The 22,962-nt window shown below is 45.2% G+C and overlaps 4 protein-coding genes across 8 annotated transcripts in view; 2 read left to right on the top strand and 2 right to left on the bottom strand.

Annotated features, from left to right (window-relative positions):
* Positions 1-25: 25 nt before the first annotated feature.
* NDUFA1 (NADH:ubiquinone oxidoreductase subunit A1) lies at positions 26-872 on the top strand. The gene is made up of 3 exons (XM_037407769.1): positions 26-211; positions 418-507; positions 775-872. The coding sequence occupies exons 1-3, from the start codon at positions 110-112 to the stop codon at positions 793-795; spliced, it is 213 nt and encodes a 70-aa protein (XP_037263666.1). The 5' UTR covers positions 26-109; the 3' UTR covers positions 796-872.
* A 1,112-nt stretch (positions 873-1,984) lies between these two features.
* LOC119157444 (NFKB activating protein) lies at positions 1,985-7,907 on the bottom strand. Its single transcript, XM_037408391.1, has 10 exons — positions 7,783-7,907; positions 7,400-7,708; positions 6,812-6,892; positions 6,366-6,439; positions 6,030-6,149; positions 5,524-5,569; positions 4,996-5,111; positions 4,778-4,853; positions 4,140-4,289; positions 1,985-3,510 (listed from the first exon to the last, which is right to left on the bottom strand). The coding sequence occupies exons 1-10, from the start codon at positions 7,905-7,907 to the stop codon at positions 3,336-3,338; spliced, it is 1,272 nt and encodes a 423-aa protein (XP_037264288.1). The 3' UTR covers positions 1,985-3,335.
* On the top strand, positions 7,790-18,725 carry ZBTB33 (zinc finger and BTB domain containing 33). 4 transcript variants are annotated; one of them, XM_037408166.1, is made up of 2 exons: positions 7,790-7,933; positions 13,692-18,725. In XM_037408166.1, exons 1-2 carry the CDS (start codon positions 7,906-7,908, stop codon positions 15,731-15,733), a joined length of 2,070 nt encoding a protein of 689 aa, XP_037264063.1. In that variant the 5' UTR covers positions 7,790-7,905; the 3' UTR covers positions 15,734-18,725. The 4 variants fall into 4 exon arrangements, with proteins under 4 accessions (XP_037264063.1, XP_037264065.1, XP_037264064.1 ...); XM_037408168.1 differs by lacking the exon at positions 7,790-7,933 and adding an exon at positions 10,728-11,811; XM_037408167.1 differs by lacking the exon at positions 7,790-7,933 and adding an exon at positions 12,367-12,460.
* Positions 18,726-20,090: 1,365 nt separating this feature from the next.
* Positions 20,091-22,962, bottom strand: part of TMEM255A (transmembrane protein 255A) — a 28,232-nt gene continuing 25,360 nt past the window's right edge. For both annotated transcript variants that reach the window (XM_037408094.1, XM_037408095.1), the window contains exon 9: positions 20,091-22,789. In XM_037408094.1, the coding sequence (XP_037263991.1) occupies positions 22,631-22,789 (159 nt within the window). In that variant the 3' untranslated portion in view covers positions 20,091-22,630. The remainder of the gene's footprint in view (positions 22,790-22,962) is intronic.

The following is a 22,962-nucleotide window of genomic DNA, read 5'->3' as shown; positions in this document are numbered from 1 at the left end:
GTGCCCCGCGGCTCCTGGGTAGCGGCGGCGCGGGGTAGGCCGGGAAGGCGCGCGGGGCAGGCCGGGAGTGCCCGCAGCGAGCTCGGGGCGGCGGGGCGGCAGCGGCGGGATGTGGTACGAGATCCTGCCCGGCATGGCCATCATGGGCATCTGCCTCAGCATCCCCGGCCTCTCCACCCTCTACATGCACCGCTGGTGCAACGGCGGCAAGGTCAGTGCGGGGGCGGGCCGCCCGCGGCCTCCCACCGGTGGCCCTGCCCGCCGTCCCGGGGCTCCGCTTTCCTCCTTGGGATTTCCCCCTGTCCCCTAGGATCTTTCCTTCCCCCTGGGGTCCGCTCCCGCTCGGCCCCACCCTCCCCCCCCGCCGCGACCCCCCTTCCCCTGGGCCGTAACGGGCCGCTGTGTGGGCCTCGGCAGGAGAAGAGGATCGCCCGGTTCCCCTACCAGTGGACCCTGATGGAGAGGGACAGGCGGATCTCGGGCACCAACAAGTACTACGTGTCCAAGGCAGGTGCTGGGGCATCGGGCTGAGACTGTGGGGGGAGGAGCAAGGACCACCTGTCCCCGAGCTCTGGGCTGGGGGCTCCCACAGCTTCCCAGGTGGGCAATGGCTGCTCCTGGGGCTGTGGGAGCTCCGTGCCGACATTTTAATTTTTATTTATGATGGGATTTGGGTACTTTGGCATAGCTTGAAGACCTGTGTGTTCAGCAGTGCCCTTTGGCAGTTAGCCATGGGAACGGTGCAGACACAAGCTGTTATGTTTTCTTTTTCAGGGCCTGGAGAACATAGACTAAAGTAGCGGCACTTTGAAGAATCCACCTATCTATATAAAAATGATTTAACTCTATAGTAAAGATATACATCTATTCAACCCTTGTGTCTGTATTGCTGTGGTTTTATTGCTGACGTACCATACGTTATATGGTATGTAAGGCCCCTTTGGTCAGTTGGGGCCAGCTGTCCCACCTGTGTCCCCTCCTAATGTCATGTGCCCCCCAGCCCGCTCGCTGGTGGGCTGGGTTGAGGAGCAGGAAAGGACTTGGCTGTTATTGCTTGGCAGGCCTTAAATGAACACCCTGTGTTATCAATGCTGTTCCGAGCACAGATCCAAACCATAGCCTCATAGTAGCTACTGTGAAAAAAATTAACTCTACCCCAGCCAAAACCAGCACAACAGCTCATAGCCACTGCTCAGAAATCTTGTACTGTAGCACAACCTTAACACTGTAACATTTGCCTTCACAAGAAATTACTCCCAGAGGCTTTAAACCAAAACTAGTCTCATCCATGAAATTTTGAAGTACTAGATAGTAGCTTTCACCTAATCCATCTGCTTTTTGAGGTCCTGAATGTTAACTCTGCCCCACCTCTCCTCTCCTGCAGACCTTGCCTGCGGAGGTATTCTTCACTCTTGAGTCCAAGCAGGCTGAATCACAGGTAAATAGCACTACTCCTTCATCACCAACAATTTGGGAAGTTCTAGCAAGCTTCTCCATGCCAAAAACAAATAGGGAGGAGCTTGATCTAAGTTAGTTTGCAGTAACAGCAGAGAGGCGGAGAAACCTGTCAAAACCTTGCTATGTAAAACTAATTGACTCTGCTTATGATTAGCTTCACCACTCCACCACAAGCAGGGATAGCCACCCCATAAACATCTGCCGTGTCCCTAATGACTTTGTCCTGGGCTTACACAGGTCTAGCGGTGTTCTTTTTAGCAGATCTGCTTACACAGTTCTTTTTGGCAGATACACTTGCCCTGTGCATGAAGGCCAGCTCTGAGCTGGCCAAACTCAGATTCAATACTATTCATACTATTTATCCTCTTTTTATTCCACCTTCCAGGCCAGAACAGCGTCAGTTTAGACAAAAGTGGCTTAAGGACATTATTGAAAATAAAACAATCCTCATGGAAAGACTTATTTTCTCCAGTTTGCCGTCACCAATGCACTGTTGGTATTTTGTGGAGAATCAAATAAACATAACTAAGAAAGAATGACTCATCCTTGTTAGCATTTCTGCTCTGTGGATACATAAAAAGCATTAAATCTGTGCAAAATTAACTACAGCCTGACCTGGCAGCTGGCTTTATATAACGGTCCCTTGCAGGTGTGGTGGGTATAGCAAGATGGAACCAGGTTCCAGAGCGCAAACAGGAAGAGGCAACTGGGCCAGACTTGCTTGTTTGCGAACACCAGGTCTGAAGAACTCCAGGGCAAATGTTATAGGACTTTTATTTTCTTTATACAAATATACAAGACATCTCTGCTGCCAGAACTACAACACAGAGACTCGGGAGAACCAAAAAAAAAAAAAAAAAATAGCCTTTAGAAAACATTTTGGCTTTAAAAGCATTTGAGAAAAAGGTGGCTAACGCGCAGTATGTTTGGAAATATGCAGTTGAGTCAAAGATAACCACCACAGAAGCACTATCCGGAATAGGCCTCCAAGCACAGAGTTTAAAGAAAGCCTGTGATACTGCTGAAACAGACCAAATTAAAGTACCACAGGAATTAAAATAAGGTTTTAATCTAGAACAATTCCACAGGCAAAAAAAATGAAAATAAATTAAAAGACACATCCTTGTTACCATCTGTGTACATCCAGGGGTTCCAATCACTGCACCCCACTGCTCTGATACCTATGTATAACATAGGAGAAAAAGAAGCAAGCAACGTAGTTCTCCACCATGGGCTTTGGCAGATTGAAGCTCAGACCCTCCTATTTATACCCCAATGGCAATCTGCTTGCTTTAATTGAAGCCCATCTGTATTAAATTACAAACTCATTTCTATTTACAAGTCTAGTTTGAACCACAAACCAAACAACTGTTTCGAGAAAAAAAATAGTATCTAAAAGACTTACAAAAAAAAAAATACCTAAGTGGATAGTCTTAGATCTTAAACAGGAACCGAGGAGTTCCTTCGTTTTTGCTGCTGTTACTGGTAGCTTGCTTCTGATGGCCAGCCTACTCTCATTAATCAAAATAAATGGAAAAATCACACTTGTCAGCATCAGGTAACAAAAGTCCTTCCATGGAATCCTCCTGCTTTTCCAATTGAAAGTGAGCACAGAACACTGCCAGCTCTAACCTTCCCTGCCTGTTCCTGCCTTCCCTGCCTTGTAGCCTTTCACTTTACAGGGATTCCCTGTAGACTGTGAATAAATCATCCAAGACAATCTGACAAAAGTATTTCCTTCATACAAGTGATCCACTCCTGAGGCTTGGCCCTGTTGGGTGAAAGGCACTGCAGCACTTGGAGCTTTTTTCAAATTATGACTGGAACAGGTTAGCTGCTGCTTAGTAGAATCTCTGGTGTACAGTTCAAATAAAGAATTATTTTTCCTCTTTGCCCTTAGTCTTTCTGTAGACCATCTCTCGAAAACTTGCGAGGATCTTATTCTCTCGTTTCCTCCTCTCCTCCTGGTTGAAAGATGCCAGAGCTCTCTTTTCATCTGCGCTGTAAATCTGGTTCTCTTTACGCAGACGCACAGCTTCCATTCGGCGATGTCTGCAGGGGAGAACATTGTGTACATCAGCATGGGCAGAGGGATGCAATTCCCTGTCACGGGTTCCATCCATCAACTGGCTTGTAAATAAAGATACCTACACTAGGGAATCCAAACTGCACACAAGCTTTCTCAGAAAGGAGCATGGCAGAGCAAGAAACTGACTTCTGGGAGTGTCTGCTCCCAGCCTGTCAGCTGGAAGCCCTGCCTACTCCCAGGGTGTCAACTGCTGGTTCCCTAGAATTTAAGTGAAATTCCTGTTGGACTCGGAGAAAAGTGCAGTCAGCCTCTCACATCTTAATTTGTCTCCTACTGAAGAGCCAGCACATCACCTCTGCTGTCCAAACACACCACCTTCGAGCCACCTGACTGACACAAGCATCTCTTCATTTGGAATACAAGATACTTAAAAGTTATTAACTGGAAAGAATTTTTGCTCTTGGGGAGAAAGTGTCCTTAAAAAACTCACCATGTGTCTATAGCAATAGCAAGTTTAGCACAGATTATTGCAAGCGCACAGAGCACCTTCTCCACGCTTTCATCTAGAGCTTGGAAGCAGTCTTCCAATGGGCCAACAGAGGAAGCAGCTCTTGAAAATTTCACTGAACCATTACCACCATCAAAACCATACCTGCTGCCACTCATGACATAACCAGAGCTCTCAAACGATGCAATCTCTTCACTGGTCAAGCCGATTTCACCTCTCCGGGGTATACGTTTTCCTGCTTTTACGTACTCTGCCATGGCTGCACCTTCACCAGGCAAGAGGGCATGTCCGTAGCTTAAACAAACAAACGAACAAGCATCCCAGTGATTTCAATCAGTCTCAAATATAGAGCTAGAACATGATTTAGATGAGCTAAACATCCAGCTTCCCTCTTCACTACTTCCTACAGCTGCATTTTTAAGCATTCTTTTTCTTTCCCACACATTGCTCCATTTCTTCCTTATGGCTAACACTAGCAAAAACATCTTAAATAACCAGTTGAATCCATTCCGATTACACAGGAATGAAGACACTATAAAGTCACAATACCGCAGAGCATTAGAATAGACATCTTACAATTGATTTTCTAGAAATCAAGGTTAACACACATAAACCAGACTTTCCTACCTCAATTCAGGCTAGCACCACTACTACTTCTGTCTGAGTTTCTGGCACAGCATTTCTCTGATGCATGTACACTGTTATAACAGCCCTTCTGAACTGTAACTTTCAGGCTTGGTTTACTTGATGCAATCAAAGTATTGTTAGAGCTGGCTACTCACTTCAAAGGCCTATCATCCTGAGATGCATGAGTTTTGGGGGCTTCTGGTCCAATCAAGCTATCAGCTTCTGTATTTTCTGCAACAATCAAATAACAAGGAAGATTAATGTTGTGCTCATTGTTATCAGAACAGTTACGCAGGTCAGCAACACCTAACAAAGAATTCATGAAAAGGACATCAAGAAGTTTCAACCCAAGTTTAAAGTCAGGTGAACCTACTTGACCTCTCAATCCAGAGATCTTCCCCTTGAAACGTTTCATCATCAGAATCCTCACTACTTGAATCACTGGATTCCTTCCTGCTTCTTTTATTTTTCTTTTTCTTATACTTCTTCCTGTGATAAAGTCAAAGACAGACATGCTATTTACCAAAATCTAAGATGAAAGAAAGTGCTGGAAATCATACTCAGGTAATTAGTTTCTGAAGGCAAATTCCACCTACAGGAAGACCAGCTGTCTGCATATAGATTGTTGCTTCATAGAAAACGCCTTACAACAAAACAAAGACAATATATACTCTGTTAAGCCTTTCATATAGCGTTAGAAAGTGGCTCCTTATTTTTGCATCAAGTCTTCTATGCTGCATATTCTGTAGATTTAAATAAAATCTGTCAAATTAAGATTATTTGACAGCATTTACAGCCCTAATCACAAGAGTGCTCAGCCTTCCTCACTACCTGCTAAGGAAGTGGTACTTCCCTCTAGTTAAAAGCAGGGAGAATTACACACGACTACCTGGAAACTTACTTTCTGTTCTTCTTTTTCTTCTTCTTGCTTTTCTTTTTATCTTCATCTGAAAAATGAAAGTATGTATAATTAGCAAAAGGAGATGAATAGTTATAACTAAGTAGTTTACTGCACTGTGAATAACTAACTGCCTCCACCAGAATGCCACGCTACAGAGTTTCTCAGATGCGATTTGTCTAGGTACCAAATAATACTGAGAAGTATTAGTAGAAACCTACCTGCAGTATTGTTCGGTATGAGAACGTACTAAACATACCTCTGGCACAAGATGCTCAACGGATGCTAAATTCAGAAACCCTATTTCCTGAGGCCAGACCACAAGCACTCAAGGAAAAGGCACTACAAACCCAGCAAGATGGTGAAAGAAAAGAACAGACTGATGCTGCAGCTCTGTAATTTCAGAACACTGCAAGCGTGCAACAAAAGCCAGAAGCACCACTTTGTGTTCAGAGGAGAGAAGGAGAGTTCTTGCACCACGCACATTAGCTGAAACCCTCGTTTCTTACCGCTGGAGTTCTGCTCAGACTCTGACTCGCTGTCGCTGTCCTCAGAATGTTTTCTGCTTTTTCTTTTGGATGCCTTCCGCTTTTTCTTCTTTCTTTTCTTCTTCTTTTTCTTTTTTTCCTCTAAATGTTTTAAAAAGATAACATTGGAGAACAAAGATCATCTAGCTCCATATGCATTTCCCGACCTTTCCAAAACAACGCTCTCCTTTGAACTGGAGTCCACCACGCTCACTTCCACCTATCAAAGTCAGTGAACCTCTTGCAAGCAACAACAGTGGGTTCTAGACTTGGTAGCATCCCATTTTTAAAACAAGCTGTGTAAGCAAACCAAAATACCTTCTGAGCTGGAATCTGAAGAACTACTCTTGGATTTTGCCTCTTCATCTTCTACTGGTGTATGCTCATCGGAACTGAATAAAAATAAAAGTTTGCTATTTAAAATCTATTTTGTAATATTCAAGATCAAAGGCACATGCTTGCAGATTTTGAGTCAATACTTGCAATAGAGTAATTATTAAACAGCTAATTTGCAGCATGGGAGCTGCTTTCAGAACCGCAACATGAAGGCCACCTGATCTACAATAAATCATCTCTCTCATAATCCGTATGATAGAATTATTTGGGGGGAAAAAAGAAAACTAATAATCTCATTATGTTGATTCAGAAATGAACCGACACATGAATTGTGGCAAAGGGACCAGAGTAGGGCTAAGACTTTTTTTAAGTTAAACTGACATACAATCCATATCATAAAAAACGGAAGTAAAGAAGATATGCCTTACTCGGGGTCAGGAACCTTTGGTGACAGTCCCCAGACTTCAGGTGCCCCCAGTTCTCCAATTCTCTCTCTCTCATTGAGTCTCCTGTAACGGAAAACACCTTCGCTGAAGCCCAGGTGCTACACCCAGCACGTAAACATCTGAAGTCTGATACCCGTTCCCACTTCTAATTGCCTACAGCAGCCACAGTAAGGAGAACAAGCAGCCAGCAGCAAAGCTCCGTATGCTGCAGATGGGCGGGTAAGGGGTGTCAGCACCCTCCCAGCCCAGCCCGCTGCGGAGGACGGGGTGTCAGCCCAGCCCGGCCCAGCCCCGGCCCGCCCGGGCGCCCCGGCCTGCCAGTACAACCGCGGGGAACGCCTCACGCCGTGCCCGCCGCCAGGGAAGGCCGAAGGGGTTAACGCAACGCGCCGCCAGGCCCTGAAAGGCCCCGCACAGCAACAGGCCCGGCCACCCCCGCCCCGGGAACCACTGTCCCGGTTCCTGCTCTGCGCGCCCCGGGAGCGCCGGTTCCTCCGAGCGGCGGGGAGGAACGGGCACGACAGGCCCCACGGGAAGCCCCGGGCCGGGCCAGCCCGGGCGGGCGCTCGCCTCTGCCGCAGGATCTCCTCCTTCTCCTTCTCGTAGTACTCGGGCCAGGCCTTGCCGTGGTGGTGGCCGTGGTGCGCGGCGGAGCGCGGCCCGCCGGGGGTGCGCTCGCGGGAGCGGGACCAGCTGCGGCTCCGTCGGTGGCTCGGGCGCTTCAGGCCGTTGCGCTCACGGGAGCGCGACCGGGACCGGGACCGGCGGCCGCGGCGCTCGGGGCTGGCGGCGGGCGGGCTGCGCGAACGCGACGGCCGGCGCCATGGCGGCGGCGGCGGCGGATGAGCCACTTCCGGGCGGCGCGCGGCTTCCGGCGCCCTCCCGGCCGGGCGGGGGCGGGCGGCGGGGCGGGAGCGGGCCGACCCCGCCCGCGGGCGCACCGCCCCACCCGCCCGTGCGGCAACACGGCGCCGCGGCGGCGGCGTTCCCGGCAGCAGCGTTCCCGGCGGCGGCTCCCTTTGTGCTGCCGGCGGTGGGGGAGCCCCGCGGCGGCCGGCTGGGCTCCGGCCGGCAGCATGGACGTGCGGACAGCGGCGGCGCCAGGTAAGTCGGCGCGGGGGCCGCGCTCCGGGGGCCGGGGGGGAGCAGCGAGGCGGGCAGCGGCGGGGAGCCCGGCGCCGGGTGGCGGCCGGGAGCTGTCCAGGGCGGCCCGGGAGCAGCACTGCCCGGCGGACAGCTCACGGCCCACCCCTGCCTCCCGCCGCCGGGGCGGCTCCGTCGCTCACCTCCCCGCCGGGCTGCGGGCGCCGGGGCTTCCCCCTTCCCCGGGCACCGGGGCCCGGCGCCGCCCGGCACCTTCGCGGCCGCTTTTTTGAAGATTAAAAAAACAAACGGCCCCTCCCAGAGCGGCCTGTCGCGGCCCCGGCCGCCGGCCTCGGCGGCAGCATGTAAGGAGCACCTGGAACAGCAGCGATTTGGGGTTAAAATTGTACAAATCCTGTGCTAAGATAAGGCGCTCACTGTCCTTCTGTGAGCGTCCTTCCTCTTCAGGCTGCCAGGTCTGAGCACCCTCCGGTGGTGCTTGCTTAAAAAAACAACCGAATTTCTGCTCTGACCTGGGAAATGCGGTGTGATATCACTAGGCTCCTGCGAGCTCGGCATAAACGGGGCATATGCTGTCTAGAAAAGGCATCGTATGTCAGCCCTCTTTTTTACAAATGAAACACTACTTTAATTCCCTAACCTATCATAAGCCCATTTAAAAAAATATCTGTAAGGAGGAAGCTTATTTGAATTGTGTATTATTTTGGGTGCATGTGACCACATGCAGAATGGGGATGGAAAAGATGCTGCCAAAGGTTTGCATATGTGTAGCGTTACCGTACCCTGTGTCTGTCCAAGGACAGCCTGGTATCTCTCTCCTGTGGAGCTTTGTGAATATTTTGATGTCAGGGAGTACTGCTTGTCTAATTAAACTAGATAGGGCTGTCTTTTAAAAGACTGTTGTTTTGATTGGTGGTAGGGTCATCTGAATGAGACAGCTGGCAGCCTGCAGTGGCTGCATTTTTGCCAGCTGGCTCAGTGACTTTGCCTCTCTGAACTTCCAGTCTCAGGAAGAACCTGAAACCTAAAGTGATCCTGAGACTTAGCAGACTGTGTCCACGCTCTCCTCGCAGGCTGCCCACGTTCATTTACCCCTGTGGTATGTGAAGTCAGATGTCCCCAGGAAGAAGTCCAGGCCACTATGTAGTCCCAGCACTGGTTACAGGAGGTCATACCATCAACCCGTGAGAAAGATGGAAGCTGCTGGGCCAGACATGTAAAGTAGGGACCTGTCCATGTGGCAAGTAAATGTACCCCTGAGGCCTTCATGAGGGCACATGGTCCTCCCCAGCTTCTCCCCTGGGATCCCCCCCCAGCCAGGGCTTGGGGCTGCCCCAGAAAAGGGGTGGAAGGCCCTGAAATGCGGCCAGCGGTAGCGTGCTGTGGACTGGAGTCTGGGTTTGCTGTGTGCTGACTCGGGCTGGCTGAGAGGCGGACGGTCAGGGGGGTTCAGAGGCACTGAGCGCTGCAGTGCTTGGCACAGCTGGCTGCCAGCCTTCGGTGGTGCTGAGGCAGCTCTCATGATAAGGCCACTTGTGTCTGCAACCCAGGGTCTGTCTTGGCAAAACGGTGACTAAAACATCTACTTCTCGGGAGCACTCTGCACCTCCACGACTTAATATTGTAAAGTGATTTGAAGTATTTTTATACACAGGTTACACAATGCACATATATACAGTATGTAACAGCATCTACAGCAACTGCTAATGTCAATAAAACGTATCACTGGACTTTAAATTCAGTTATATAAGGTTTTATATGGGATTGACAGGAAAAATACTCTTTGAAAATTCCTCAAAATGTGAATGGTGGAAATTAGTATTTTAGAGTCCTTTGGAAGTAGTGGTGTTTCATTTTAAATTCCACAGTGGAATAATATTTCTGTCTCTAAAAGTAGTCTTAGCTAGGATAACTGTTGAATTTTGATTTTACCGAAGGCCCTAAGGGGAAATTCCTGTCCTGTTTATCAAATTTATTTTAATGTAAAATACATTTTCTCATGACAGAGAATGCTTCTTTGTGTCTCAGATTTGTCAAGTCTTTAGAAGAATTTTCTGTTCCCATAAGCTGTATTTTTAAAAAAGATGAGAGCTCTTCAAATTGCCTAGCTGAAAACTTGTCACTGAATTGTGTATTTTTTTTGTCTTTTTGCAAAAGCCTACACATTACTTCTTTAAATTTATACTTAGGTTTTTCAGAGCCTCTATTCTAAATTTTTTTATAACTTCTATGCATTGAAATAAAAGTTGCTATTGTGTCTCTTATTTATTTTTTCAGTTCCAAGAATGTCACATTTCGTTCTATGTTCTAGATGTTTCTTGTCAATATCCTAGATAAAATGGTTCTTTTAATTTGTCACTATGTAAGTTTTTATGTGAGTCAAATCACCAAATACTTTCTAGGATTATGTAAATATAAAAGAGAAAAAAAACAACAATAAAAACTGAGGGGCATGCTAGACAAAAAAATACGCTGAAATTCTGCATTCAGGTGCAGGAGGACTGAATGGCAGCTTTAATAAAATTAAGCTGGTCAAAGCAGTAGCTGTGCCCTGACCAGGGCAAGGTGACAGCGGGGTTCAGATTTTCTATCTGATATAAGAAATTGCCAGAGAGAGAGAAGTTTCTGCAAAAAGGTAAAAGTAAAGGAGATGGTGCAACTCTCACAATTAGACCATCTTTTTTTTAAAAAAAAAATTAGACCAGCATTTCTGTGCTTAAGGGTAAGCAGTTTAAACCTGATTTTTGAGAAATTGTGATGATACAGGAGCAGGGCTCCTTCCAAATCAGTGCTCATCTTTATCTGTAGATTTTCCTGTTGGTTACTTAGAAATGAGATAGGCATTGAGGAGAAGAAAACTCCTTAAAGCGAAAGGCTAAGAAATGGTTTAATTGGACCAACAGACATTTTTGGAGGAGAAAAAAGAACACTGGATTATACATTAAGAATTAAAACAATTACAGTATTTTTATTTAATATAACCTGCTGCGTAAAACCGACTAAGAACCTGTATCAAAGGAGAAAATTTAACTGAAAAGTTATATAAGGAAGAAAAGCTTACCTTTTCCCCTGATTATTCTTTTCTACTATTTATTCTTCTTCACTCAACTCTCTGGAAAAACCTATAAATAAACAGAAACCAGCTTTGTAACAATTTAGATCTGAAGGCTCGCTTTAAAAAGGCACTTCTGCTACTAGCTATACAAATACAGGGAGCATGGCAGGTGATTTTTTTTCTAGAAGAGATCATAAACCTAGGCAGGACCATTTTGTTGCTGATGTATGCAGTGAGGGATTGCAGTCATTTGTGCTGGTGATTGTGGCCTGTTAATATTTTTGGTTGAACTTGATAGAAGGACATTTGTTCTTAGCAGTTTTTGAATCTTGAGAAATATCAAGAACCCCTGTGGTTCAAGTCCACAAAATGCATAGAGTGGGGGGGAAGAAAAAAAAAAAAAAAAAAAAAGAGCACAGATCAGTAACTGAAGATGAAAAATATCTTTTATGATCTTGGTGCTCTTTGAGAATTCACGAACAGCGACAGTTTCCAAGAGACCGTATTGTAGATGTGTCACTTTGATGACCACGTCAAATGTGCCAAGACCTGCATTTTGTCAAAGGACATACGTCTGCACAGCTCCTAGCGGAGTCCAACACGTGCCACTGTGGTGCAAAGAATACAAAATAAATGATCCTGCACTGCAAGCGTGGGTGTTCAGGTTTAGGTTACAGGGGATTTCCTCCCAGCAGGGCGGAGGTGTCAGCTGCATCAGGGCTTGGCAGAGCACTGGCAGCCTGCTCTCTGACCCCGGGAAGGAGATAAGCTGCAGCGGGAAGTAAGCTGCTGCCAGCACACCTCCACAGCCTTGCCCAGCACGGTAAGTCACAGGGTGGGTGTCGGGGGGCTGGCTGGGGGCTTCACCCGGGCACCGAGAGCGTGACAGCTGGCCGCCAGGCAGGCTCCGGCAAGGCTGGAGCAAGGCCCTCGGCTGCCCAAGGCCTTCAGTGGAGCAGGGCCGGGGACCGGGGCAAGGTGCAGAGCCTCCCCAGAGGGATCCCTCTGGGATTCCCAACAGGCGGGGCCTCGGGGCCTGCCACCGGCCTTCGGCGCACCTGGCGGCGACCACACGAGTGGCGGCGGCCCCAGGCGGCCTCCCGGGACTGCTGAGAGCCGCCAACGGCCTCAGCCCGCCGCACCGGTACCGCAGCCGGGGCGCCACGGGGGGAGCCCCCGCCAGGCACCGCCGCAGCGCGCCCCCCCCCGGCCCAGCCTCGGGCCCCGCTTCAGGCGGCGGGAGGGCCGCCCCGCCGCGCTTCCGGCCCCGAGCGCGCCCGAAGGGTCCCGAGGCCGTTCGGTCGGGGAGCCGAAGGGTGACGAGAGCGCTCGGGCGGAGCGTGGCGGCCCGCAGGGGCAGAGCGGCGCGGGGCAGCGCCCCCTGGCGGCCGCGCAGCGGGGGCGGCGCCCGAGTCCGGGAAGCGGCGGCGGCCGCCGATGCCTGTTGTGCGGGAAGGGCGGCGGGAGCGCAGGTAACGCGGGCCCTCGCCCTCCCCCTCCGCGCCGCGGGCTGCCTTCCCCCCGCCCCCCCCCCCCCCCCGCCCCGCCGCCGCGGCGGGCCGGCCCCGTTCGCCTCGCCACCAGCAGGAAGCGGCGGCGGCGGGCACGGCCTGGCTGCGGGAAGGCGGCGGAGGGGCCGCCCGTCACCTCCGGCCGCCGCTGCTGGGCCGCTCCCGGGGCCCGCCGCCTGTCAGCGCCGCCGCCGCTCCGGCTGCGTGAGGGGGCCCCCGGCGCCCGCCCGCCCGCCGCCCCCACGACGGTGCCCTCCGGGCTGGCAGCGCCCGCTTTCATGGTAAACTTCCGCGGGGCGGCGGGCCGGGGCGGCCGGAGCAGCGCTGGGGGCCGTGGCCGGGCTGGGGGGGCTCGGCGGGCGGGGATGGGGGGGCTCGGCGGGCGTGGGCCGCGGCCTCCTCGGCACATCCTGCCCTCCCGGCAGGAAACAAAGTTTTACGAGGGGGAAAAAACCCCATAAACCCTTAAACTCGCTGTCGGTGGGTTTTGATGTTTTTTTGCCGCTTGTTGGGTGCTTCGACTTGGAAGTGCCAACAGATCACAGCAGTTTGACTTTACAGATCTTTTTTACCGTGTTGCCTTAGTGTCTTGGTTCCAAACACAAAGCAAGCTTGCAAGTATATGGAGGGGTATGTGTGTAAAAAAACCTTAAAAGTTTATTTTTCTGGGCCAGGAAATGAAGTCTCTCAATAGCATCGGCATTACCCTCAGTCGGCTGGTAATATATAGGTACACAGGTTTTGTTGTCTGGCCCATAAATAACCCAGGCTTTCTCACAACAATTTGTGGAATATTAAAGTAAATATCAAATTATGTTTAAAGCCTTTTGAGGGACCCACATCTTGCACCCTGGTTCTCAAATTTACCTTACTTGCTGTTGAATTGGACAAGCGGTTCTTTCTCTGTTGCTCACCTGGTAAGGATGGAGGATGTATTCAGAAGTTCACATGCCTTGTGTAGAAGGTAAAGGGAAAAATAACAGTAAGATTTGCAGAGTGCTACAGCTTGTAAGCTTATGAATACAATCTCAGATTTGTATCTCCTTCTACAGCTTGTAAGCTTATGAATACAGTCTCAGATTTGTATCTCCTTTTTTCAGAAGAAGGAATAAACAGATGTGGGAACGTTGTGCAGTTAAAACTGTAAAGCTGTATTTTTACTAATTTGATGCCTTTTACTTTCTCTTTGTAGGAATGGAGGGGAAAAACCTGATTTCTGCAACAGACGCACAATATTCTAGCGTGCTCCTTCAGTCTTTGAACGAACAACGTGGCCACGGACTTTTTTGTGATGTTACTGTCATCGTGGAGGACCGCAAATTTCGAGCTCACAGAAACATCCTCTCAGCCTCCAGCACTTATTTTCACCACCTTTTCTCAGAGGCTGGGCAGGTGGTTGAACTGAGCTTTGTAAGAGCAGAAATTTTTTCAGAAATTCTTAACTATATTTATAGTTCCAAAATAATCAGCATTCGATCAGATTTACTTGATGAACTCATTAAATCAGGGCAACAGCTTGGTATTAAATTCATAGCTGATCTGGGTGTACCTCCATCTGAAGGAAAAGACATGCCAAGCGAGGTCAAAGGTGGTGCTTCCGAAGCTTCAACTTCCAGTCCTGGTCAAAAGGACGCTCAAACACAAGTACCAGTAATAAGGCCAGAGAGTCAAGAGGTAATGGATGGGATGCCGGTTATAACACAGTCATTCTCCTTACGTGGCATAGAATATGAGACTACAAAAATTACGGTGAGCGATTCAGATGATGAGGATGATGATGTAATTTTTTGCTCTGAGATTGTTCCCCCAAAAGAATGTACTAAAGATACAAATGCTGCAACCCAGAACCAGCCTTGCCCAAGTCTGGCTGGAGTTTCTGACCAAAAATCGTGTGGCGGCGGTGGCTCTCCCCATTTGACAAGCATCACAGCAGCTCAAAAACTCACTTCTTGTGCCAGTCAGCTTAGCCCAACCCAAATGCAATCGAGCACCGCATCGCTTGTCTCTGCGGCACCGCAGCATTTGACTCCTAGTATCATTGTGCTAAATAAGCCTCTGCTTAACTCATCACTCAGTGCCAGCTCCTCGCATCAAACACATGTGACCCCTACAATTAATTTAGTTGAGGAGAACCAGCAGCCATCTAATAATGGCTCCTTAACTGAAGTGGAAACAACTGCTGTTGATGATGAAGAGGTTGTTGAAGATGATGTCGCCATCATTAGCTCCTCTAGTCCTGATTCAGTGAGCAGTAGCAATTTGGTTCAGCAACCTTCTACACCCAAGGCAGCAACCACAGAAGGATCAGGTGTACAGAAAAAGCAGGTTGTAACATGTTCACAAGAGCCATCTTCTAAACCTGGAGAATTTAAAATAAAAATCTCAGATGTCCTTACCGGAAACAACAAGGAGTTGGGTTCAGGTATAGCATCAAAGCCAGCGGTGGAAGGGCAGAAAATCATAACATTAGATACAGCAACTGAAATCGAAGGCTTATCCACAGGCTGTAAGGTTTATGCAAATATCGGTGAGGATACGTACGACATAGTCATTCCTGTGAAGGGTGATTCTGAGGAAGGTGAAGCCAAGCCTGATGAAACGCCCAGAACATCTGGTGGTGATTCTCCAAACAGGAAGCGCATGAAAGTAAAGCACGATGACCATTACGAGCTCATAGTGGATGGAAGAGTCTACTACATTTGTATTGTGTGTAAGAGATCGTATGCCTGTCTGACGAGTTTACGGAGACATTTTAACGTTCACTCCTGGGAGAAGAAGTATCCATGTCGATACTGTGACAAAGTGTTTCCTCTTGCAGAATACCGTACAAAGCATGAGATTCACCACACCGGTGAGCGAAGGTATCAGTGCTTGGCATGTGGGAAATCGTTCATCAACTACCAAATTACGGCCTCCCACATAAGATCAGTTCATAGCCAAGACCCTTCTGGAGACACCAAGCTTTATCGATTGCATCCTTGCAGGTCTTTGCAGATCAGACAGTATGCGTACATTGCTAATCACTCAAGCAGTATACCGGTAATAAACGAGGGTGGAATTGTTTATCGTGTTGGCACAGGGAAGGATGGTACTGAAGGAACAACATCTAACACTCCAGCCAAACAAATTACCTGGGATGACATTTTCATTCCACAGGGAAATGAAGCAATTTTTAAACAAAATCCATCAGAGGGAAGTACTGAATTTGAGTTTGTAATACCGGAATCTTACTGAAATACATTAAATGCTGGAAAAAGGATTCAGTGCAGCTGAATATCGCAGCTGTTTTAAATGAACTGTTAAAATCATTGTAAAATCAAATGTTAAAGTGAAAACAAGTTAACTTGTTCTACCAAGTCATCAAATGGTAGCATTTACAATGGATCATTAGTAGCTGCAAGTGATTTGTGGAAGCAATTCATCTGAAAGGTTACTTGCATAGGAAGCGAGACATTTCTAAGGAGCTGGCAGTGTTTTCTGGTATGTTAATTTTGATCAAAACGTGGGGATTTGTAGCTTGAAAAGGTACAATTTCTTCTAAAGAGCTAGAAATCTTTCTTCTAAAGTAATTGAGGTATTTCTGTACCCGCACTATGTAAACCTTTTCTTTTATGTTGGCACTTTAATGCTGGATTCTGTTTAGATGTTAACCAAGGAAACAGATTTTTCGTTGTAGTCACTTGAATATGGAACCATTAAAAGAAAACATCCCACAACTTAAGTTTATTTTTGTGAACAGCGCATTACTGCAAGGGTCCAAAATAACTGATTCAGTAGTTTGGAGTAGTGTATTTTTGAGCTAGCATCTTAGTTCTGCTTATGAGCGCTATGAATCATCTGTCATCATGCAAATAGTCTTGTCAACAAGAGATATTCAGTGAGGGCTAACAAACTTTATTTATACTTGGCAGCGTGGTGAGCAGAGTATGAATATTCAGTGACTGGACCATCATATTTTACTCTTTTACTATGGGACAGCCCCCCCCCCCCCCCCCCCCCCCCCGGCCCGAAACCTATGAAGCTCAATAGTGAAGAAGCTTAGAACGCTTAATGAGGAGATAATTTTGCCTTTTCAGAGCTTGAGGAATAATGTTGGGTGTTTACCACTAGAAAAGATGCCAGTAGTTAGTTTGGAATAAAGTGCTGTTCTTATTTTTTGCTCTTCAAAAGGGCTTCAGTCTGGTATTTTTTAAAAAATTAATACTGATGATAAAAGTAATACTTTTTAGCTGAAGGCTTTGGCATATACTTCCAAAAACTATGAAATTATCTATGTGTTGTGTTGATTTAGCACAGACTGCTGAGGATCTTGTAATGCCTGTTTGGTTAGATATTTAAGTAAAACAGGGATTTGGATATTCCCCCCCGCCCCCGCCTTCCCTGTTTATAAGGTGTGGAAACATGAGGACTAAACCAACAATCAAAAAAATACCCTCCATCCACCATAATCCAAAATATTTCTCTGTGGTGGTTGTCATACATTTTCAGTTTTGGGTTTATTACATTGTCCTTTTTTTCTCCTTGCAGTTGGTACATGTTTAGGCACTTAGAAGATGAATTAGATGTCCAACTTGAATAGGAAACAGACTGAGAAAAACAAACAGCTGTTTACTGGAGTCATAGTTTAACATTTCAGATTTAGTGACTTGTTGAGTTTTTGTAAATGGTAATAGGAAAGCAACTCAAGTTCTAGAAGATGACTGAGAAAGATTGTTGTGCATAGTATTAGTTATCGTAACCTTTCATTGCTTAAATGACAGTTGAAAGTTTTTTCTTGTTCACGTTTTAAGCAAGCATCTTGATCCTGTGACCTTGAAAGTTAAGGTTTTAGACATATGATGCTCTAGACAGAAAGACATTTAAATGGTAAATGGTTCAAATGCAACTTGAACTATAAAAAAGGGTACCAGAAATCTGTATGAGTAACGATGGGAAAAAGAGGAGGATTTGTTTACCTTATTCATGTAATGCTCAGCACCTCTGTTTTGTAGGACAAGAAGATGATAGACATGATTATTTTCAGGTCATATTGCAGACCCCTTTGAATATAATGGGGTATGCTTTCAGATGTTACAGGTTGGATGTTATCTGAGATGGCATTTCAGTAGTCAAACATAATCATCCCAAGATGTAAGTGCTGATGGCCTGTATTGGCACAGGTAGCTCTGACACACCTGGGTGAGTGCTATATTGAGACTTCCTGAACTTTTTGATGAGAAAAAAATACAATGTTATTTTTGTTATTGATGTGACACATATGGAAGTAAGCATACACTGCAAAGTGTACATTCAGTAATAGCTAAATATAATGGCTATCAATATTTGCTGCTGATATATTTAAGACCTTAAATTGAACTGTGCCTACTAAAGGTATCTTTTTTTTTTTTTTTTGAGGAAAACTGGAAAATTAGGGCTTTGTAACTATTTTTGCTAGAAGACTCGTGCTTGCTTGCATGTGTCTCAGGGTCTTCAGTTTTCCTTGGAAGTGATTTTTGATATCCAAAGTGCAGAGGTCATGTAAAACATTTTTTTAATTTCACTACCTGTATTTATTGGTTTGGAAACGTGTTAAATCCATTCGTTTAAAACTTTTTATGGGGCTATGAGCTTTTATATTTAGATTTCTGGCTATTGCACATATATTTGATTTTTTGTTTGTTTTTGTAAACACTTACCTTCCAGTTTAACTTAATGAAAAATCTTATGTAAATATTGAGAAATTGGCTTTGGGGTAATGGAAGAAAATGATTGAATCTGAAAAAGCATTTATATAAAAAGTAAAAATTTTAACAGAGTATGGTAGCAAACCTCACAGTCATTTATATGCATATAAGAACAATGGATCTGCTGCAAAGTATGATAACGGTGGCTGCATCCTCACTGTATGGTTTCTTTGGGGACTCATACCATAGCATTCCAGTATGTGAATTAAACAAATATTGAGACAACAATTGACTGCTTATTTATTTTGTAATGTTAAGGCATGCAGCTTATAAAAAGATGCAGAAGCTGATGACTATATACATTGAACATGGAGTTCTACAGCTATTGCCTAGGAATTGTTCCATGTGAAGCATTTATCACTTTTGCCACATCTTTAATGTATATAGTTGTACAGTCTTTCCTTAACATACTTTTAAAAGTTGTGTTCTACTTTTCATTAATCAATACTTGATATTAGTTCTTAGAGCTTTCTATGGCAAAAATAAAAATGTTTAATTCTAAAGATGGGTGTAGCATGTTTCTTTCTAATGACAACTCAGCTTCTACAGTCTAATGTGTTACATTAGCAACAGTTCACATAATTTCCCTTTCCAGGTCTTTGGGAACAGTAGGGAACCCCTGGGGGCTCTGTGTGTGTGTGTGTTTGTATTTGGGACTTTGTTTTTTTCTATTTTTTTGTTTTGTTTGTTTGTTTGTTGGGTGGTTTTCTTCTGGTTGAGCACTTTCCAAGAAAACAAATTAGCTGAAAAACTCCCCTGTGTATTGTAAGCTGACTGTTATGATGCATGCTTACTCTCAGAATAGGCAGATGAACAGTCTGTCTGACTACTACCATCACTGCAAATGAGCTAGAAATCAAGAAAAACACACCCAGTGACCAGTGCAATGCATTTCAGCTAACTCATGGTTAGGGCACCTTCTCTTACCAGGTTGCTGACTAGTTACGATTTGGAAGAGTTAGATTGTTAGTGAACTGTGGCTAACATGGAGAAAATGAGTTACTTTATGCAGACTTCTTGCAGGTAAGGAATGCAATTTAATAAGTAAGGTACCAAATGATGTTTTAGATGCTTTTATCTCCTTGGCTTAGGGCTTCCACCTACTTCTGATAATATCAAGGAGCAGCTGGCATTAGTAGGACAGAGTTATAGAACCATAGAATGGTTTGGGTTGGAAGGGACCTTGAAGCCCATCTAGTTCCAGCCCCCTGCCATGGGCAGGGACACCTTCCACCAGCCCAGGCTGCTCCAAGCCCCATCCAGCCTGGCCTTGGACACTGCCAGGGATGGGGCAGCCACAGCTGCTCTGGGCAATCTGTGCCAGCGCCTCGCTGCCCTCACAGTGAAGTTCTTCCTAATATCTCATCTAAACGCACCCTCTTTCAGTTTAAAACTATTACCCCTTGTCCTATTGCTACAGGCCCTAATAAAAGTCTTTCTTTTCCCATCTTTCTTATAGGCCCAATTAAACCCAGAGTAATCTAGGCAACATGAAAGTAAGTAAAGGAGACACTGATGCTGCACTGGCTGGATTATTCGACTCAGTGTTAAGCAAAAAATCAGCAGTAATACGACTTTACAGTGATTGAAGTCAGGACACCCCACTGCGTGGGTAGAACTGCAGAATTACAAAGTGGGGGGGCATTTGGGGCTTTTACAAACAATCTAAAAAAAAAAAAAAAAGTGTCTCTAGCTAATCCTGGTAGAAACACCGGTTTGCATTATAGCAAAATACATTTTTTTGGCACGCTTTTTTGTGTTGCCACTGTTGGGTTTTTTTTAAACGGTGCTATTATACTGGGATTCATCAACTAACATTAAAGATGCTTGTAAAACAGTGAAGTTGCTAAAATGTGAAATGCAATTTATAAATGTTTACAAAAGTCACACAATTTTATTTAACTTTGGTAAAGTAATAAAAGGGTACATATGAGTCACAATCTTGACATTCTCATAAGAAATGATGAATACAGTGCAGAATGTTGCATTTACATTAAACGCTTAGTTTTGATCAAGCAGAAGGAAACAGGTAATTCAACAGAAAATCCCACCGGTAATTTTTTAAATGTGAAGATGGACTTGTCCTTTTATAGTGAATTTAAAGCAGCAATGTAATTTTTGCTTAAATATACCTTACAAGAAAAAAAAAAGATAATTTGGATAATTTCCTAAGTTTAGTATTTGTCAACTCAAAACCAATGACACAGTAATTTCCTAATTATTTATCTGCCACCAAGTCACATTCTCATGAGTTTCTTAGTCCTGTCCTGTAGTGTCCCCTAGTCCTTCTAGCCCTATTTAGTTGACAGGCACAAATGGTAGAGTTTGTTTGTCAGAAGTGGGACAGGACTGTTAGCTTTTATATCAAAGATGCAGCAATAAAATATTTTATGATATTAATGTGCCCTTCTGATTCTAGTTTTGTGGGGAGTTTTATCAGAAGTACTGTCTATTTTGAAATTGCCCATGATCTCTATCAAGATTTAATTCAGGAAAATGTAGTACAAAATGGATGATGCCCTAGTATATAAATTTATTTCCAGTATGCAAATATATAGAAGCTGCTCTTTAACAATCTATAGTAAAACAAAATGTCACCAGGATATATTCTGCATACACTACTGCTTTAAATCCTGTGAGTTGTATTCCTTTCTCCAGCCATTTATTTTTCTTTGTTACTGGAGAAAAGTTAACACTTGCTTCTGGATAAACAGTGTCATTCTTTAGCTTATTAATGTACTGATTAGTATTTAACAGTGGAAATAAGGTTAACACATAGCCTAGCCTACAGGCTTTGCAAATGCATAGGATTAAAAACAGCGTTATAAAGTGTGGATGTACTTTGAAAAGTGACATTAGACTTCAGTGTTTGTTTTCCATGTTGACAGTATTTCTTTCTTTCTTTTTTAGGTTAAAATTAGAGAGATGCCACAGTTTAAAACCCAACTGGATTCCCCCCTCCCCGCATATATCCCATTTCTAGATTCTGAAAGCCAGATTTAGCTTTTAGGTACCTTTTTTGTCTGAAAGTAAAGGTAGACAACTGAGGATTAGGGTCAACAATCTGACGCCAAGGAAATGAAATCTTTAGGAAATAAGGGCTAAAATGTCAGTACCTTCTTTTTATCCCTGAAGTAAGCAGTTGAGAACACTCAGGCTGAGCAGCTCAGATCTGAACACTGTCATCTGAAATCACTTCCTGGAGTAGAACCACACTTTACAGGATGCTGTGTAACAAAGCTGACCTTCTTTTGTTATGCAGGATGCATGCAAAATCTGTTGGAATCTAGATCAATCAGCACAGTCATCAGCTGGAGATTAAATGAAAGTCACAACAATAATTGCAAATTCCTATCAGTTTCATCCTATATTACAAGGTGTTGAATTGTATCCGTGTGAGACTTACATCTTGGAGAGCTACTAGTGGATATTCCTTATGTGCAGCCCATAATACAGCTACTAAAACAGTGCTTATTCAGTGTGATGACTCAGTCCATTAAAAAAGTTAAAAGCACAAGCTAAAAAAAAAAATTTCTCAACCAAACAGAAGGGAAAAAAATATTTTCACTGCACTGTTTCAGTGACTTGTGGACAGTTCCTGATGCTCTTGATAGGAATACAAGGAAGATTTAGGCAGTGCAACCACCCAAACTATTTGACTTCAGCATTACTTACACAGAATTCAGAGAGAGACAACTCCATTTCACCTTCTATCTTAAGAATCATCCTGAAATAGAAACAGCTTGCCTGTTAAAGCTTAGCCCCTTAAAAAAACAATATTCCAATTGTTTTGCTAGACATACATGAAAATATCCTATGATGTTATCTCTTCTCATTAGTGTTAAAGTTTGAGACACTGTTGTCATTCCCCTCAAGATTTTTCCAGTGTGTAGGCTGTAACCAACACATGATGTGAGCTAGGTTCTACAGCCCCCAGAAATCCCAGCAACTGGAGCCTCAAGGCCAAATAAAACAAGTGTCAAATCGAGTTGTCTGCAAGCACCCTCACCTTAAACAGACTGATGCTCTCTGGCAACTATTGATCTTGGCTACCCTTACTTCAGCTTGGCACAAGGTGGAGTAAGGCAGACCAGAATCTATCATCTGTGTTGTATCGCTTTATTAAAAACCCAGGACTACATGAACCTTGCGGTAACACAAAGAGGTTGGAATTTAGGTCACCTGCTACTCACTGACATTGCAAAACATCAGTAGTATGTCCCCTTCCTCATATTCTGTTGTTAAACCTTTGAAGTAAGTCTCGCAAGAAAGAACAGTCCAGTCTAATATTTGTATTTGCAATTATCTTCTGTATCTATCCTTCTGCTCCCTACCACAGTAAAATATAAATACAAAATGTTCACAATTATTTCAATGGCAAATATTTTTTTCTTCTTTCCCACATTCTTTATGGCGTATAAGGCGGTGGCTTTTCAAAAGGTGGAAAATACGGTGGTGAGTAACGAGGTGGCGCATTAGAGGACCACATATAGCTGGGAGACGGCGACACTGACTGGGGGTCATCGGAGAGGCCAGAAGGAGTGGAGGCTGGAAACACACTGGAATGCTGCAGGGAGACAGCAAGAAGGCTGTAATGTAACCACTTCTTAATGTAAAGGATCTTGGCAAAGGGATACTTCATTACGAAGCAGTGCAAAATTAACATTTCAAGGCTCACTTCTGCAAAACATATGTACATACAAATAAGTATTCAAATAACTTGTTGCATTCCAGGTAAGC

The sequence above is a fragment of the Falco rusticolus genome, chromosome 14 (assembly GCF_015220075.1).
Source record: "Falco rusticolus isolate bFalRus1 chromosome 14, bFalRus1.pri, whole genome shotgun sequence".
Taxonomy (NCBI): domain Eukaryota; kingdom Metazoa; phylum Chordata; class Aves; order Falconiformes; family Falconidae; genus Falco; species Falco rusticolus.
This window is presented reverse-complemented; position numbering and strand designations above follow the sequence as displayed.